Raw genomic sequence first — 18912 nt, forward strand, 5'->3', positions numbered from 1 at the left:
ATAGAACCTGATAGAAGGGGCTTGATAATAATCTGGTGGGCTTTAGGCCTTGTAAATTCAGAGGCCCAGACCTATCTATCTCTTCACATGGGGTATATCCTAAGGGAGGTGTGAACCTCCTAGGGGAAGGTACTCTGTTGACTTTCATTACTTGGCTGGCCTGGGAGGAGAGCTGGCCAGGTAAAGGCAGGGGGCATCTCTAACAAGAAATTTACAGTTCTGCCTGCAATGTTGCTGACCCTACTTGACCATCCCCTCAGCTGCAGTGGTCACTTTGGAAGTTGGGCTGAGTGAAGGGCTTTTCAGCTTAGAGCCAATAAGATCTGTGGCTCTGACCTGGGCTTTTTTTTTTTTTTTTTAAACATGGCTAATTCTTGTTCCATTATTCCTACCCTTGGACTGCTTATCTTTTTTTTTTTTTCTTTGTTGATGATTTTCAGCAATTTGCTTATGATGTACCTTATGTAGTTTTCTTTTTTATCCTTACTCAGCTAAGGCACTCTGTGTTATGACTGGCTGTTTTATCTACCAACCCATGCACATATTTGGCAGTGCTTCTAATAGTCACTAGTCTTTGCCAATCCAAGAAAGACTCAGCTCTCAGGAGTTTAATTCTTTTATATTTTGTTTTCTAGACATCTGAAAGCTTTTAAAATGAGTACTTATTTACTACTAGATGAATTGCCAGTTATAGCAATCTTAATTGTTTAATAAGCCATTTTTTCCTTCTAAAATTGAAGTGTCTCCTTTGTCATTGCTTAAGTTCTATGTATCTGGATCTGCTTCTGTACTTTTTTCTTTATTTTCCTTGTCAATTATATATGATACATTTCAATTCATTACCTTAGTAGTATATTTTAACATGTCTAATGTAAGTTTCTGTGCACTAGGCATACTCAGAATGTTTTGGGCTCTTCCTATATAACCAGTAGGAGTATGAATGTATCCTGTGAGAACTGAAGAAAAACCTGGTTTAACATATTCAGAGTGCCTTAGTTGTACCGGACCAAAAATCTGGTTCACCATATTCAGAGTGCTGTCATTGTGCTGATCCCTTTTTAGAAGCATGGAAATAGTCTCTTTATTATCTTTGTGTCATACTTTGTTACCTAGGTCACAGAACATTTCTGTTTGGACCTTAACTCTAAAAGTTTCTGGATCTGCTCTTGGATCTGTCCCTAGTCATCCCCATCATCCTAAATTCACAGGATCTGGTATAATTATTCATCATTGAAGTTTCAATGGCTACCATTCCATTTTTTTCTTGTTTTTGACTCCCTTCTGTTACCGTAATCTTTTTCTGATTGTATTTAATTAACATCTCCTAGACATTAATGTGATGAGACAGGGAAGTAATATTATGTAAAACAAATTCTCTCTTTCGCTCAGAAGAGAAAGTGATTCTCCTCAATAGAAAGGCATTAAAAGAAGGGGTGCATGTTCACCTGGAATGGGTTAAATGAATAAGATTTGTACTGCCCAGTATTGGTGAAGATGTAGAAGACCTGGAGAGCTTACACAATGCTTGATCTTGTACATTGCTGGTGGAAATATAATTTACTGCGCTTGTTTTTGTAGATGAATTGGCATTATCTACTAACTTTTGGCAGATAAAGAGGGGGTTCAGAAATTTCATTTAAAAATCATTATCTTTTAATTCCATTTTCCATGAACTTTTTGAAGCCCCCTTGTCTGTGTATGCTGTATGTTGACAATTCTGTTACTGGGTGTATATAAAATGGAAAAAAGAGGGTCCAGCACTGTGGCTCAGCAGGTTCACACCCTGGCCTGAAGTGCTGACATCCCATATGGGTGCCGGTTCTAGTCCTGGCTGCTCTTCTTCCAATCCAGCTCTCTACTATGGCCTGGGATAGCCAGGATGGTGGAAGATGGCCCAAGTCCTTGAGCCCCTGCACCCACGTGGGAGACCCAGAGGAAGCTCCTGGCTTTGGATCGGCACAGCTCCGGCTGTTGCAGCCAACTGGGGAGTGAGCCATGGGATGGAAGACCTCTCTGTCTCTACCTCTCTCTGTAACTCTGCTTGTCAAATAAATACAATAAATCTTTAAAAAAATGGAAAAAAGAATGTTATGTTCAATGAAAGATTATGTCCAGCTACGTTCAAAATGATTTTGTTTATGGTAGCCCTAAACTAGAAACAATACTTACATCTATTAGCAATAAAATGAATAATAAACTGTAGTACACACAATTAAATAATACTTTTTATTTTTTTAAAGATTTATTTATTTGAAAGAATTACAAAGAGAGATAGAGACAGAGTTTTCCATCCACTGCTTCACTCCCCAGATGGCTGCAATATCTGGAGTTGCACCCATCTGAAGTTAGGAGCCAGGAGCTTCTTCAGGTCTCACACATGAGTGCATGGGCCCAAGGACTTGGGCCATCTTCTACTGCTTTTCCAGGCTGTAGCGAGGGCTGGATGGGAAGAAGAGCAGCCAGGACTCAAACCAGTGCCCATATGGGTTGCTGGCACTTCAGACCAGGGCTTTAACCTGCTGCACCACAGCGCCGGTCCCAAAATATTATCTAGCAGTGTAAATAAGGAATCATATTATACATATGACAGTGTGGTTGACTCTTACTGATAAAGTATTACTTTAATATTTATATAAATTTCAAAAACAGCAAGTTGATATGTGTGCACCAGAATAAAAGTTTCTCTTTGAGATATAGTTAAGGGAGTTCATGAAAGCCTGTTTTAATTCTTTGTATTTTTTAAAGATTCGTGTATTTATTTGAAAGAATTAGAGAAAAGGGAGGGTGGAGAAAATGTCTTCCTTCTATTGGTTTACTTCCCAGATGGCCACAATGCCCAGGACTGAGCCAGGCCAAAGTCATGAGTAAGGAGCATCATCTGGGCAGAGGCCCAAACGCTTGGGCTATCTTTCACTGATTTTCCAGGCCATTAGCATGGAGTGCAGGGGAAGGAGAGCAGCCATACACAAATAAGCACCCACATGGTGCTTTATACTTGCTATGCCCTAATTCTTTCATTATTTATTTTTTTTACTTTAAAAAGATTAAGATTTATTTTTTAATTTGAAAGAGTTACACAGAGAGAGGAAAGGCAGAGAGGGAGGGGGTAGGGTCTTCCATATGATAGTTCACTCCCCAGTTGGCTGTATCTGCTGGAGCTGTGCCCATCTGAAGCAAGGAGCTTCTTCCAGATCTCCCACGCCGGTGGAGGGTCCCAAAGACTTGGGCTGTCTTCTGTTGCTTTCCCAGGCCATGGCAGAGAGCTGGATCGGAAGTGGAGCAGCTGCGTCTCGAACTGGCACCCATATGGGATGCCGGTGCTTCAGGCCAGGGTGTTAACCTGCTGTGCCTCAGTGCTGGCTCCTTATTATTAATTTTTTAAGATATAATTACTTTAAGCCTGCTATGCCCTAATTCTTTTTTTAAAGATATATATATATATATATATATATATATATATATATATAAATTTTTTAGGTTTATTTTTACTGTATTTGATAGAGATCTTGTCTCTGCTGATTCACTCCCCAAATGCCCCCAGCAGCTAGAGCTGGGCCAGACTGAACCCAGAAGGCTGGAGCTCCATCTGGATCTCCCCCATGGTTGGCAACGATCCAGTTTCTTAAGCCAGCCTCTGCTGCATTCCAAGGTGAACATTAGTGGGAAGCTGGATTGAAAGCAGATGAGGGACTTGAATGCAGGCATTCTGATACGTGAGCACTCCAGGCAGTACCTTAACTGCTTCCCAAACACCATTCTTTAATTTAACTCGTGAAATGTTTAATACCTTTATCTTGGTTATGGCTATACAGTTGTACAGGGTACTTCATGAAGTTCACTGAAAATATGTATTATAAAAAAGCTAGCATGAATTTCAAAACAGTTTTTGCACCAAAATAAACATTTAATTCTGTTTAATACTAACTTTTGTGTGTATTTTTAAGAATCTATCAGGGCTAGCATTGTGCATAGCAGGTAAAGCTGCCACCTATGATGCCAGCATCTCCTAGAGGCACCAGTTTGTGTCCCATCCACTCCAGTTCCCTGCTAATGTCTTAGGAAAAACAGTGGAAGATGGCCCAAGTGCTTGGTCCCCTGCTACCCACATGGGAGACTCAAATGAAGCTCCTGGCTCCTGGCTTTGGCCTGCCCCAGTTTTGGCCATTGTGGTAATCTGGGGAGTTAACCAGTGAATGGAAGACCTCTCTGTCTCTCCCTCTCCCTCTGTAACGCTTTCAAATAAACTCTTTTTTTTTTTTTTTTTTTTGAAGAATGTTGTGCCTTCATCATACTCTTGGTCTCCCTATTCAACAAGGTATAACTTAAGATTTATGCATTTTATTGTAAATAAAGTATCGTTAGCACATAATATTTTGCATTTTACAAAATTTATTTTTATACGTTTTCTCTTAATTCAATTCTCTACTTACAGTTAAGAAAAATTCCAAACTATCCTTTCGGCTGGAGTGCTACCTGAATCACATCAAATTTGTTTCACAAGTTGGGGAAAGCTTATAATAGATTGATGTGACACTAAATTTTTTTAAACTGATGATACTTAATATAATTTCTCTATATACTGTAAGTTACACTTTTCCTTATTAAGAATTGTACATCAAATTAATTTTTACTTGTGAATAGACTACTCCTCCATTTATATTTATTATAACTGGTGTTAAAAACTTATTTATGATGTGAACTGTCTTCTGATTTTTCTTTTATTTTTTGAATCTTCTCAGTAGAGTGTCTTAGGTTTTCCTACAGAAAGATTTATTTATTTAAAAGAATAATAGAATGAGAGGAAAAGATGGAGAGGTGAAGGAGGAGGTTGATCTTCCATCCACTGGTTGGTTTCTCAGATGGCTGCAATAGCTTTAGCTGAAGCCAGGAGCCTGGAAATCTGGGTCTCCTCTGTGGGTGGCAGGTGTCCAAGTACTTGAGCCATCTTCTGCTGCTTTTCCTACATATGATCAGGGAGCTGGATCTGAAGTAGAGCAGCTGGAACTTGAACGTGCACTCAGATATGAGATGTCAGTGTCACAGGCAGCCACTTAATCCGCTGTACCACAATGTCAACTCCTAGGTTTTCATATTATCAGTAGGAAAAGAAAAATTGTCTTTAATCATATGTTAGTAACTTTTGTGTTAATTAAAGCTTTAAGCTTTGCTGAATCCTGACCTTGTTACATGTTTGGTTGAAATGTCTTAATTATTTAAAAAAAAAAAACATACATTTTAATCTTTGTCTTTATCTTCTTAACACTAGTTTTTAATGAAAAGGGGTTATTGTTTTCTGTTTTTTTAATTTACTAATTTATTTGAAAGAGTTACACAGAGAGAAAGAGAGGCAGAGAGAGGTCTTCCGTCCTCTGGTTCACTCCCCAATTTGCCACACCAGCCAGAGCTGCACTGATCTGAAGCCAGGAGCTTCGACTTGTGCCATCTTCCACTGCTTTCTCAGGCCATAGAAAAGAGCTGGATCAGAATAGGGGCAGCAGGGGACTATATTGGATGCCGGTACCACAGGTGGTAGCTTTACCTGCTATTCCATAGCGTCGGTCCCCAGATAACTTTTTGAGCTCTACTAATATTACTGCTTTATTTTTCTCTTTTACTTTGTTAATAAATTCAGTTGATCACTTAATATTGAGCCATCTTTGTATTCCTGAAGTAAAAAAAACCAATTTTGTTGATTACAGTGTGCACTCTTACGTACTACTGGTAGGTTAGGTTTCTTTCTTTCTTTCTTTTTTTTTTTTTCATAAAGATTTATTTATTTTATTTGAAAGAGCTACAGAGAGAAAGAGGGAGAGACAGAGAAGAGCTCTTCCCATCTGCTGGTTCACTTCCCAGATGGCTGCAACAGCCAGGACCTCTTCCAGGTCTCATGTGGGTAGCAGGAACCTCAAGAACTTGGGCCATCTTCTGCAGCTTTTCCCAGACAGTTAGCAAGGAGCTGGATTGGAAGTAGAGGAGCTGGGACAAGTACTGGTGCACATTTGGGATCCTAGCATTGCAGGGGATGGCTTTACCAGCATCACCATAACACCATCATCTATTGGGTTTTCTGATACAAAGTTTATATCTGTGTATAAGTGCAGTTGATTTAATTTCCATAGCATGATTTGAGTAGTATCTGTACTTGCTTAATAATTATTAGACTGTATGGAACTATTAAAGTCAGGTTTTTTATTGTGCTGTGTTGTAAACAAATCTTTTAGACCCAGTAACTCACCTATTGTTGGTTTTTAAAAATGAGGAGTTCTGAGCTTTTATCTGGCTACAAATAAATAATTTCAGGTATACAGTTTCCTTGCTTAAATAGTCACACAAACACATAAAAACCTTTTTGAAAACTTGTATATTATCAATTTTTGAAGTTTTCACTATTTGTTTTTTCCCACAGTCCGTGGTGGATGACTGGATTGAATCATATAAACAAGACAGGGACATCGCACTTCTGGATTTAATCAACTTTTTTATCCAGTGTTCAGGATGTCGAGGTACAGAATATTGAAATAAATGATGCACATTGAACCTGTTGGTCCAGCAGTATGACTGTTACTTCCCCTTATATATATAGTCATATATATAATTCATGCTCAGATTATGTGCTAATCTTTTTCTGATAGAAAAAATGAGTGGTAAATTATTTAAAGATATTCTGTTTTTGTCCTGGTTAAGTTTTGCTCCTGTGTAATAAATACATTGTGGTTTTTTTTTTTTTATTTGGGGGAAGAAATTTTGAAATTTATTTTATATTTTTGTGAAATGATTTTATTTAGATTATGAGTTTTATATATTTTATTCATTTTATTTGTACATATGTTCCATGTTAGGATGTATGCTGTTTGCTAGCATTTGTTATTTTGTATCATCACCAGTAGTATGTTGGTCCTCAGTTTATATTAAATACTTAAAGCTCAAATAATTTGCTAAAGGTAATGTGAACATCAGAAACATGTATATTAAGTTTATAATCAGTTTGAAATCCATATGGTAATTCATTCATTTAAAATGAAATTTTTAGCATTTTAATAGGTAGATATTTTTCCCATCTGCAATAGATAAATCTTAACACGTCAAATTGTAGATTGTCTCCATTTCAATACACAAAGAATAATCTTTTATTTTGATCCAATAGATTTTTTTGAAGATTTGCTTATTCCTGGTAAAGTAATCACTGTAGCTTATTGACATAAGTAGTTTATCAAATACTTAATAGAATACCTACCTTGTAGCAGCTCTTGAACCTGGGTTTACAAAGTTTATTGAGGCAGTATGTTTCCAGAGTATCAGTAATTTTTAAAATTTATTTATATTTTTATTTAAAAGGCAAAGGCAGAGAGAGGTCTTCTAAACACTGGTTCACCCCTCCAAATGTCTGCAACTAGTGTGGCTGAGCCAGGCTGAATCCAGGAGCCCATAACTCGATCTGGGTTTCCCATGTAAGTGGCAAGGACTGAATTATGTGAACTGTTTCCTCCTGCCTATTGATAGTGCTTTCGTACTTAGCTTGATCAGAAGTGGAGGAGTTAGGCCTTGAACGCAAGCACTTCAGTATGGGATCTGGATATCTCAAGAAGTAGATTAGGGGCTGATGCAGTGACATAGTAGGTTAAGCCTCTGCCTGCTGAGCCAGCATCCCGTATGAGTGCAGGTTCAAGTCCTGGCTATTCCACTTCCAATCGAGCTCCCTACTGAGGACCTCAGAAAGCAGGGGAAGTGACCCAAGTGTTTGGGCCCTTGCACCCACGTGGAAGACCTAGAAGAAGCTCCTGGCTCCTGCTTTCAGATTGACACAACTCCAGCTGTTGCAGCCATTTGAGAAGTGAAAGCTTGTACTTCTCTTTCTTTCTGTCTCTTTCTGTAATTCTGCCTCTCAAATAAATAAATAAATAATTTTTTTAAAAAGAAGATTAACTGCTGCCCCAGAGTATGTGTAATTTTTAAAAGGTTTTATTACTAGGCTTGAAGAGGGGAATATGTGAATAGTTTAATGAAGTACTCAGTGCCATGATAACTAATAAAATTGGTTGCTGTTTAATGACTGTTAGCTATACACCAAGCTGTGTACTTTACAAACATTTCCTTTTTTTTTTTTTTTTCCCCCAAGTTATTTGAGAGGTAGAGTTACAGACAATGAGAGGGAGAGACAGAGAAAAGTCTGTCTGTTCAGTAGTTCACTCCCCAGTTGGCCACAACGGCTGGAGCTGCACTGATCCGAAGCCAGGGGCCAGGACCTTTTTCCAGGTCTCCCACGTGGATGCAGGGGCCCAAGAACTTGGGCCATCCTCTGCTGCTTCGATTGGAAGAGGAGCAGCGGGGACTAACCCATAAGGGATGCCGGTGCCACAGGTGGAAGATTAACCTACTGTGTCACAGCGTCGGCCCCCATAATTTGCTTTAATATTTGTTAGCAATCCTATTAGGCAGATGTGGTCTTTATTTTATAGAGCAGGTATTTGAGATTAAAGATGTTAGGGAAGTATATCCCAGGTCAGACATTTACTAAGTGCCAACTGAAGATTCAGAGTCAGGCTATCTCATTTGGAGTCTATATTCCCAAGTGGAAGACACTGTGAGAATAACCAAGAGGAGCTCGTGATCCAGCCTTGCTTGTGTGTCTCTGTGTATGTAAATGTGGGGAGATATAAAAATATTATCTGAGAGAAAGCAGACTCTAAGGTAAAATTACAATGAGTAAAAGGAATTTGGAGGAGAAAGCAAGACTTTAATAGATTGTATAAAAAAGCCTTAAAGCATTGGTCACTTAGTTATGTGGCTGAAGCCTTCTCCATAATCCTGTGTGTACATTATTTGCTCTTTTTGGAAGAATGTTTGTAGAAAATGTATTTGTAGTCATTACATATTCCCAAATTACATGCTATAATGATTATACTGCCTTTTACTTTTATCGATAATATTTTTAAAATGTCTGTATCTTTTTAGCCTTTTCAACAATGTACATCAAAAATTTTTTATTTGTAGGATTTTTTTTTGTGATTCATTTATTTAATTATTTGAATGTCAAAAATCTATCCACTGCTTCATTCCCCAGTTGGCTGCAATTGCCAGGGCTGCTCCAGGCCAAAGCCAGGAGTCATGGGTCTCCCACATGCATGCAATGGCACAAGAACTTGGTCCATTTTCCACTGCTTTTCCCAGATCTTTAGCAGGGAACTGGATTAGAAGTGGAGCAGCTGGGACACAATCTGGCACTCATATGAGATGTTGGCGTTGAAGGCGTTGGAGGCAGTGGCTTTACCTGCTATGACACAACCCTGGCCTCAGATATGTTTATCCAAAGACCAAAAAGAGGTACAGGAATGATAAATGAGGGTATGATAGAAGGCAAAGAGATGAGGTTTATTATCTACAGGTGTATGTGTTTACGTTATTGAGGTGGGAGGATGATTCTTAATTTAAATATACTTTCTTTATATACCTGTTAGAGCTTTTATTTATTTGAAAGGCAGAGTTACAGAGAGACAGAGGTAGAGACAGAGACAGAGAGAGATCTTCCGTCCGCTGGTTTACACCATCTGGCTGCAATGACTGGGGCTGTTCTCATCCAAAGCTAGGAGCCTAGGAGGTTCTTCTGGGTCTTCCATGTGGGTACTGTGGCCCAAGGACATGGGCCATCTTCCATTGCTTTCCCAGGGCATAGCAGAGAGCTGGATTGGAAGTGGAGCAATATGGGATGCTGACAGTGCAGACTGGCTTTACCTGCTAAGCCATGGCTCTGGCCCCTAGAGCTGTTTTAATAATTTACATATTTAGAACCAGTGCTGTGGTGTAGTAAGCTAAGCCTCTTCCTGTGGCGTCAGCCTATCTTATAGGTGCCAGTTCATGTCTGGGTTGCTCCTCTTCGATCCAGCTGTCTGCTTATGGCCTGGCAGAGCAGTGGAAGAAGGCCCAAGTCCTTGGGCCCCTGCACCCACGTGGGAGACCTGGACAAAGCTCCTGGTTCCTGGCTTTGGATTGGCTCAGATCCGGCCATTGCGACCAATTACGATGGAAGACCTCTCTCTCTCTCTCTTTGTAGCTCTAGCTCTACATCTCAGAATTTCAAATACAGAGCTGGTTCAAATACCTACTTTGGCGGACTCTTAAGTTAATGCTTGTGTATGGGAAGAGCTAAAGAAGGATGAAATATGTAGAATATTAACACTTGGAGAAATTGAGTGGAAGTTATTCAGAAATTCTATTTATTTGAAAGGCTGAGTTACAGAAAGAGGGAGACAGAACTTTCATCTGCTGGTTTACTCCCCGCGATCCCCAAAACGCTGCAATGGCCACGGCTATGCCAGGCTGAAACCAGGAGCCAGGAGCTTCATCAGGTCTCCCAGATAGTTGGAGAGGCCCAAGGACATGGGCCATCTTCCTCTGCTTTCCCAGGCACATTAGCTGGGAGCTGGGTCAGAAATGGAGCAGTTGAGACTAGAACTAGCACCCATATGGGATGCTGGCATCACAGGTTATCCCTCTTACAAGCCTTTATTTAGCATATTGGAGATAAAACCTGGCACATTCAGACCACAAAATGAATTAAATGATCATTATTTGAAAATGCTGAATGTTTAGAAACTCAACACAAGTTTGCAAAACCAATGTAAGAAATAAGATAATTCACTAATATAGTGGCATAAAAATAAAATAAGTTAGGCACAGAAGGACATACTGCATGTTCTTACTCATTTGTGGATGCTGAAAAACATATCAGAAAAAGTGAGTAGAATAACAGTCATTATAAACTAGGAAGTAGAGGTGGATGGATAGAGAATTGGTATCAAAATACAATTAGGAATCTGTTTTCTAGTCTGCAATAATTTATTACATGTGTCAAAACAACTAGAAGAGTTCAAATGTTCTTAACAAACAGATGTTTAAGATGCAAATGCCAGTTACCAGATTTAATCATTGTACATTGTATACATGTACCAAATTTTCATACTTTATCCCTTAAATATGTTTAAATATGTTATCAATAAAAAGATTGGTAAATTATACCAAAAAGAAAACTGAAAACTTCCACATGGTGGACTGTAGGGATAGCCAAAGGACAATTGGTAGATATTTTTTCATATTATAAAGACTAATATCGCTAATGTATGTTGAAGTAAGATTTGCATGTTTTTAAATATTCATTAATATATTTATTTGCAGAGTTAGAAATAGAGGGAAAGAGAGAGATCTTCCATTTGCAGATTCACTCCCTAGATGTCTGCAAGGACTAGAGCTTGGCCAGGCCCAAGCCAGGAGCCTGGAGCTCCATCTGGGTCTCCCACATGGGTGGCAGGCTACCAGGTATTTGTGCCATCTTCTGTGTTTCCTAGGTGCTTGACCAGGGAGCTGGATTGGAAGTGGAGCAGCAGGGACTCATTTTGGCTCTCATAAGGAATGCTACTTTCCTTATAGGCTTTGGCACAATGCTGATCCCAGATTTACGTTCTTAAGGACTCCTTTTCTTGCAAATTTAATTTCTAAAATTGAGATTAGTGTTTGATTGTTTTAGTGCATAACATTCAAGGGCAATTTTATTCAAAATTGGCTTGATGTGATAAGGTAGACAACACAGGGAGAAAAAAGTCACAGGATATACCCCGCACCCCAACCCCTTAGGTTTTGGCTAGAAGAGATTCCTCTACCAATGACAAGACAGTTTGGAACATCTTATCTTCCTGAGTGAATAAAATGGGCTTCCCTTTCTGCTTTGGGTCCCAAACACTGCTTTCTCATCTTAGCTCTTCAGTTCTGGGGTGTAGTCTTGGTTTCCTACTATAGACATCTTAAATTGCATCAGCACCCCTAATTGATTTCTTAATCTGCCCACACATTTTTAGTGTCTTTATTAAAGTTTCTTCATTTCAGCCAACTGGAGTAAATTCTGTTTATAGAGACCGCTCAGTCAGAATAGGTTAACTCAACACGGTATATTAGGATGCCTTCAGTAGCAGTGAAGCCGGATTAATGGCAGAGGAAAGGATGATTAAAATACTATGGACTTAGAGTTGTATTCTAAGGCTATCATGCTCCCTAAGTGTTTATAGGAATAAATTATGAGGAAGCTGAGAAGGCATAACATACCTGTAGGATATACCTGTAAAATTATGCATGGCAAAACAAAAATTGTTATTCATATTCCAAGCCTTGCTATTTTTAAATACACCATGTACTGATATAGTCATGTATATTTTTTAGTATGTTTCCAATCTAGTATGTAACTATTTTCAGAAAAGTATACTAGGGATTATTGATAAATAGTTTTATTGAGAGTGGGCTTATTTTTAGTTAATAAGCATGTGTATTAAACTTAAAAATTTATGGTTAGATACTGCCTTCATTCTTACTTGGTTATAATAAGTAGTGTTTCCGTTTTGGAGAGCTGATGTGGAGTACAGGATTGCCAGTGAATTAACCTCACCTAGGAGCATTTAACCCAAGAATTTCCCAGTTCATAGGCCCATTAGTGTCTTAGTAGCTTTTTTATGGCACTTCTAGGTCCAGTGAAATACCTAAAAGTTTTTTAAATGAAGTTCTTATGTCCCTATTATTTATTTATGTCCTTGTATCCTTAATAGTTGCTTTTAGAAGTATCATATATATTCTTTAAAGCAAAATAAAAACTGGACCTTTTGTAATTCCTAAAATTTTGGAATTACCTTCATTTTCTGTTCCATATTGGTTTTCTGGCTATGCTAGTGAAAACTTAGTTTCTCAAAGATAAGACATTATCAAAAACAATAAAGTACCAGTGTTGAAACTGTGCATTAGCTCATGCTACTAGTTCTTGCAGTATCTGACAAATACCAGGTATTACTTTGTTTCCCTTTGAAAATTTAAAATATGGGCTAAGTATCTTAGGGCACTGTGGCTTTAACCAGTGACTGAAAGTTACTGTGTAAATACCTCAACAGCTTTGTTCCTCTGTGGATTAATTTTGAAGTGTGTGGCTTGTGTTTGCATAGTTTCTTATGGAGCTTAATTATGCTTCAGTTACCAACAGTAGTAATTGGTATATAACACACTTTTTATTGTGTGCTTTTATTTTCCTTGTTTCATGTCCCCACTACATTACCAGTGTTTTATGGGATTTCTTTGTATCCCTGTCTCAGTGCCTGGATGTGTGGGCTGGAATCTAATAGTATTTACCTATGATGGGTTTATTATATGTAAACCAGTAACCTCTAGATACTCTAATGAGTACAGTGTATACAGATACTCACTGTTCATTTTCTTAAATCATTTTCAGTTAAGACATCCTATAAATATAGAAGACTACATAAAATATGGATGTGTCAGTTAAATAATATTTATACTGTGAATTCCCAATGCTACTTGAACTCAAGTCAAGGATAACAGTATTACCCTCCATCCTCTCTGTTGTATGCCCCTTTCCTGTCACAACCATGTCCATCAACCATGGAGATAAGCCCTATCTTGATTTTGTGAAAAGCATTTTCTTTTCTTCTATTTTTTAAGTTAAATTTCTTTACTTTTTATTTATTTGAGAGGCAGAGAAGAAGAAAGATCTTCTACCAACTGGTCCATTTCCCACATGCCTACAACCGCTGCATCTGGGCCAGGCCAAAAGCAGGAACTACATCTGTGTCTCCTGTGTGGGTGGTAGGGATGCCAGTACTTGAGTAATCAACTGCTATCTCTGAGGTTTAGGGAGCTGGATCAGAAATGGAGCTGCGACTCAAACCCAAGAATTCAAACCCAAGAATAATATTGGATGTGGGCATCTTAACTGCTGCACCAAATGCCCTCCCCTTCTTGCTTTTCTTTAAAGGACTTTCACTATCAATGCCATCTATCCATAAACAAAATTATTCAGTTTTACCTGCTTTCCTTCTTTAGTTAATTAACTGGATCTTTTGTTTTTCTGCTTCTGCTCATGAGATTTATTTATTTATTTATTTTATTTTTTTAAAGATTTATTTATTTATTTGAAAGAGTTACACAGAGAGAAGGAGAGGCCAAGAGAAAGGTCTTCCATCCTGTTGGTTCACTCCTCAACTGGCTGCAATGGCTGGAGCTATGCCATTCTGAAGCCAGGAGCCTGGAGCTTTCTCTGGGTCTTCCCATGCGGGTACAGGGGCCCAAGGACTTGGACCATCTTCTACTGCTTTCCTAGGCTATAGCAGAGAGCTGGATCGGAAGTGGAGCAGCTGGGACTCAAGGTATTTTTTTGTATTTACGGGCATTCCTGTGGAATTTAGGACTTTGGGCAGCATCTTTGGCCTCTACTTGTTAGATACCAATGGCATATTCCTCCCTTCCCTCCCTAAGTTATGGCAAGCTAAAATATTTGCAAATATTAGAGTCAAAATATCTCTGTTGAGAACTGCTGAAATAGTTGCAGTATACAAATATGACAGTTTATTTCTACTTTGTACTCCTTAGTATATTTGGATGTTTGTCTAGCTTTTAGATAATATGAGTAATGTTACTATAAAGTGTTGGTGTCCATGCATAAGATGCTCTGATTTGTGTACTAATGAATGAAATTTCTGACTTTCAAGAAAGGCAGCTCTTCTTGATAATGCTGAATTTTCCTGAAGTGTTTGTAGTAACTTTTTTGCTCTTCTCAATTAATGGCATTGAGTCACCTTTGCTCGCACATACTATTGTCATTTTTTTGTTTTATTTTGTTGAGTAGATTAACAAAAATATCACACAGTGGTTTAAATTCTATTACTTGATTACTCTTGAGGTTGACTACTTTTTTATATATCAATTAAGTTTTAGTTTTTCTCTTTCATGAGATGCTTAAAATACTCTTGATGTTGCCCTTTTTCTTTACTGATTTGTAGGATTTTTAAGTATAATACTAGTCTTGTTAATTTTGCTAATGAGCGAACATCATTTCTTAGTTTTTAAGTGTAATCAGATGTGTTAATCCTTCCTTTTTTTTTTGTCTTTTTATGTTTTGTTGAAGAAACTGTATACTGTTTTCCCCAAAATACTTTTCTATGTTTTCTTATAAAAGCTTTCAAGATTTTTATATTTAGTTATATAGTTTGATTATTCAAATTTAGGTTTTTTGTTTTTGTTTTTTTCATCTTGTGGAAAATATCACTTGTCCATTGAAGAGATGGACTTGAACTCGGGAAGTACAGGGAAAGCTAGATTTTGTTAACTGTCTTTCAGCATTGAGTGTGTGATGATCAGGTACGTCTGCAGCAGTTATAGTAAGCAATTTATATCCTAACATGCAGGTCTCTCACCAGGTTTTCATTGACTGAGTACCACGTGGTCTACAGTCTTCCAGAACATTTCCTAAGTTACAAAGTTACCTTCTTCTGCCCTTCTGTGTACTTTAATTTCCTCTTGTGAATCGGCTACTCCCTAACATCCTGTTTGTCTAGTGAGTTTCTCCATACCTGCAAGTTGGGTAACAGTAATTTTCCATTCAGTGTTGAAAATGGACCACTGGACATTTTCTTAAAATGTGGAATTGAATTTTTGAAAGTATGAATAGTCCTTCCATTCTTTACTGTCATAGCGGAACACCACGAACATATATCAAGCATGCATTTAAGGTACCCTTTTTTTCTGGGTTCTCTATCATGGTAATTGGGTAGTTAGACTTAAGTTTCTTTTTATCTTTTTTTATTTATTATTTGAAAGGCAGAGTTACAGAGAAAAGAAGGAGAGATAGAGAGATCTTCTATCTGCTGTTTGACTCCTCGAATGGCTGCAACAGCCAGGGCTGGGCCAGGCAGAAGCCAGGAGCTTCATCCAGGTTGGGCCCAAGGACTGGGGCCATCTTTCACTGCTTTCAAGGGGCATTATCAAGGAGGTGGATTGGAAGCAGAGCAGTCAGGACTTGAACTGGCCACTATATGGGATACCAGCATTGCAGGTAGCGGCTTAACCTGTTAATGCCATGATGCCGGCCCTGGTTGAAGTTTCTTGACTAAAAACATGCTGATCTTTGTATTTTCGTAAATATTTGTGGGGTTAAAAAGAATGTTTATTTTCATCTACTTTAAAGACATGATGGGGAGGGGGCCATTGGAGATAGAGATTTTCCCATCTCCTGTTTGACTCTCCAAATGCCTATAACCAGGCCAAAGCCAGGAGCCAGAAATTTCATCTGGATCTTAAATGTGAGTGGCAGGGACCCAAGCACTAAGGCCACTGTGTTACTTCCCAGGATACACTAACAGGAGACTGGAGTGGGAAACAGCAGCCTGGATACCAGTCAGCATTCTCATATGGGATACAGGCATTACATGCGGCAGCTGAGCTTGCTGTGCCACAACACCCATCCACTTGTTGGAATTTTAAATGGAATTATATCAGAATTTCTCAACCTTGATGTTGTTGACTTTTTGGGATGAGTAATTATTTGTTATAAGAGCATTTCTGCATTGTAGGATATTTAGTAGCAACTGTGGCCTCTTCCCAATAAATGCCTGTGGACTACTGCTCTGACCCTGCTCTGACCTTAATTGTTTATATTAAAGATGGTTGGCAGGGGGAAGGACAAAGGTGGACAGCTAATGTCATACATCAGTAGGGGATGAGTATATGTGTTTATAAAATTGAATCTTCTGACCTGTATTTACTTTCTTTTTCTTTTTTTCTTTTCTTTCTTTCTTTCTTTCTTTCTTTCTTTCTTTCTTTCTTTCTTTCTTTCTTTCTTTTTTTTTTAGATTTATTTATTTGAAAGTCAGTTACACAGGGAGAGGAAGAAACAGATCTTCCATCCTCTGGTTTACTCCCCAGATAGCTGCAATGGCCAGGGCTGAGCCAGGCCAAAACCAGGAGTGTCTTCTGAGTCTTCCATGTGGGTGGCAGAGGCCCAGGTCTTGGGCCATCTTCTACTGTTTTCCCAGGCAGTCAGCTGGGAGCAGGATCAGAAGTGGAGCAGCCAGGACATGAATCAGCACCTGTGTGAGATGACAATGCTGCATACAGCTTTGACTGCTAGGCCACAGCATTCCCACCTCAAATACTTTTATCTCCATTTATGCAGTACCAAAAAACCTTCTTTATATTTCCCATAGTATGGAGTGGTAGATTTACTACTGGTTTAAACATAATCAAAAATGTAGTATTTGAAACTCCATTTTATGAAAGAGTTGTTTTGCTTCTGCCCCAGAACCCCCAGCTCAAGCATACAGGGTTCCAGAAATGTCATCAGAGGAAAAAATAGTGATTTCAGGCTTCTCTCTATATTTTAGGTTTCTGCGGTTAATTGTTTTTATCCTGGTAATTTATCACTGCTTTTTAAAGTTTCATATGCTTCTTAAAATTTTTAAATTTTATTTAGCATTTTAAGAACATGTTCTGTTAAACAGTTTTATAATATTACTATTGGTTGATCTCATATGTATAAGTTTAAAGGGCTTTCTTTGGATGATGGGTGTGTGTGTAAAATCTAACTTGTAATATTGAAATTTACATTATTTTTTGTGGAAATAATTTTGAAACTTGCACCTTTTTTGGCATAATTTACATATCTTTTGTATTTTTAAAAGTAATTTCTGCTTTCATGGACTTTGATTTTTTTGGGATTATGTGTAAGTCCTATTTTGATTTTGAGAGAACTTTCCGATGTGGAAATGAATGTGTATCATTTTAAGTAGGGTGTTGTGTACCATAAGAACACAGATAGTCCCACTTGAGTCTATACTTTAGGAGAAATTGTTGGATATAGAAAGAACTTGATACAATTTATTGAAACAATAAGATACTAAGTTATAAAACATTTCGTTGTGTTTTCCATGGATTCCTTATAGCATTTGTTTCTGTGTGTGTGTATATGTATTTGTATATGTGTGGTTATAGCTGTGAAGTGGATTAGAATAGATAATTAACCATGCTGAAGAATTCAAAAGAATTTATGTAGATACCTAATATAAACTTCAAGGAAATAAAGTAACCTACCTACCCCCTTAAGAAGCATAGCTTCCTAAAACCCTTTAGGGTTATATGTAATAACTTCCAAGTACTACAGTTTTTAAAGAGGTGGAGGTGCCAGCGCCATGGCACAGTAGGTTAATCCTCTGCCTGCGGAACCAGCATCCCATATGGGCACCAGGTTCTAGTCCTAGTTGCTCCTCTTCCAGTCCAGCTCTCTGCTGTGGCCTGGGAAGGCCGTGGAGGATGGCCCAAGTGCTTGGGCCCCTGCACCTGCATGGGAGACCAGGAAGAAGCACCTGGCTACTGGCTTTGGATTGGCATAGTTCCAGCTGTTGCAGCCATTTGAGGAGTGAACCAACAGAAGGAAGACCTTTCTCTGTCTTACTGTCTATAACTCTGTCAAATAAATAAATAAATAAATAAATAAATAAATAAAATCTTTTAAAAAAAGAAGAGGTGGAAAAGTGTAACTTTATGGTAGAGAAAACCAACAAAAACTACTTCAACTAGTGGTCATGATTCATAATCATCAGGGGTTAGTCATACTGAAATGTACACTTAAATTGTTATTATAAGAATGACATTTTATCTCTTTTATTTTCCCTAAAACCCATCTAATCATGAGAAAAGTATCAGTATCAGAAAAGTATTTATAGAATGTCCAAATTGAAGAACATTCTATAAAAGGCCTTATTACTGCTGCTTAAAACTTTTGTGATCATTGAAACAAGTAACATCTGAAATATAGTCAGAAATAAAACTGGAGACATTGCAGTTGATGCCACAGAGAGAAAAAAGGTTCATTAAGAGACTGCTATGAGCAACTATACACGAATAAATGCGATAAACTAGGGGGAAAATGAGTAAGTTCCTAGAAATATACAGCCTACCAAGACTAAATTATGGAAAAAAAGAAAGCCCATTGCATTAGTAATCAGAAACCTCTCAGAAAAACTCATGACCAGATTGCTTCACTGTAGATTTCTGATGAACATTCTAAGAATTAACACCATTTCTTCTCAATCTCTT

At 38.1% G+C, this 18912-nt stretch overlaps 1 protein-coding gene across 5 annotated transcripts in view; it reads left to right on the top strand.

Annotated features, from left to right (window-relative positions):
• The window catches only part of STAG1 (STAG1 cohesin complex component), a 362716-nt gene that overhangs the window by 143870 nt on the left and 199934 nt on the right, over positions 1-18912 (top strand). For 4 of the 5 annotated variants that reach the window (XM_062214276.1, XM_062214273.1, XM_062214286.1 and 1 more), the window contains one exon: positions 6407-6503. The exons of the other annotated variant lie outside the window; for it this stretch is intronic. In XM_062214276.1, coding sequence (XP_062070260.1) covers positions 6407-6503 — 97 coding nt within the window. The remainder of the gene's footprint in view (positions 1-6406; positions 6504-18912) is intronic. 5 annotated transcript variants of the gene reach the window in all.

The sequence above is a fragment of the Lepus europaeus genome, chromosome 2 (genome assembly GCF_033115175.1).
Source record: "Lepus europaeus isolate LE1 chromosome 2, mLepTim1.pri, whole genome shotgun sequence".
Lineage (NCBI taxonomy): Eukaryota > Metazoa > Chordata > Mammalia > Lagomorpha > Leporidae > Lepus > Lepus europaeus.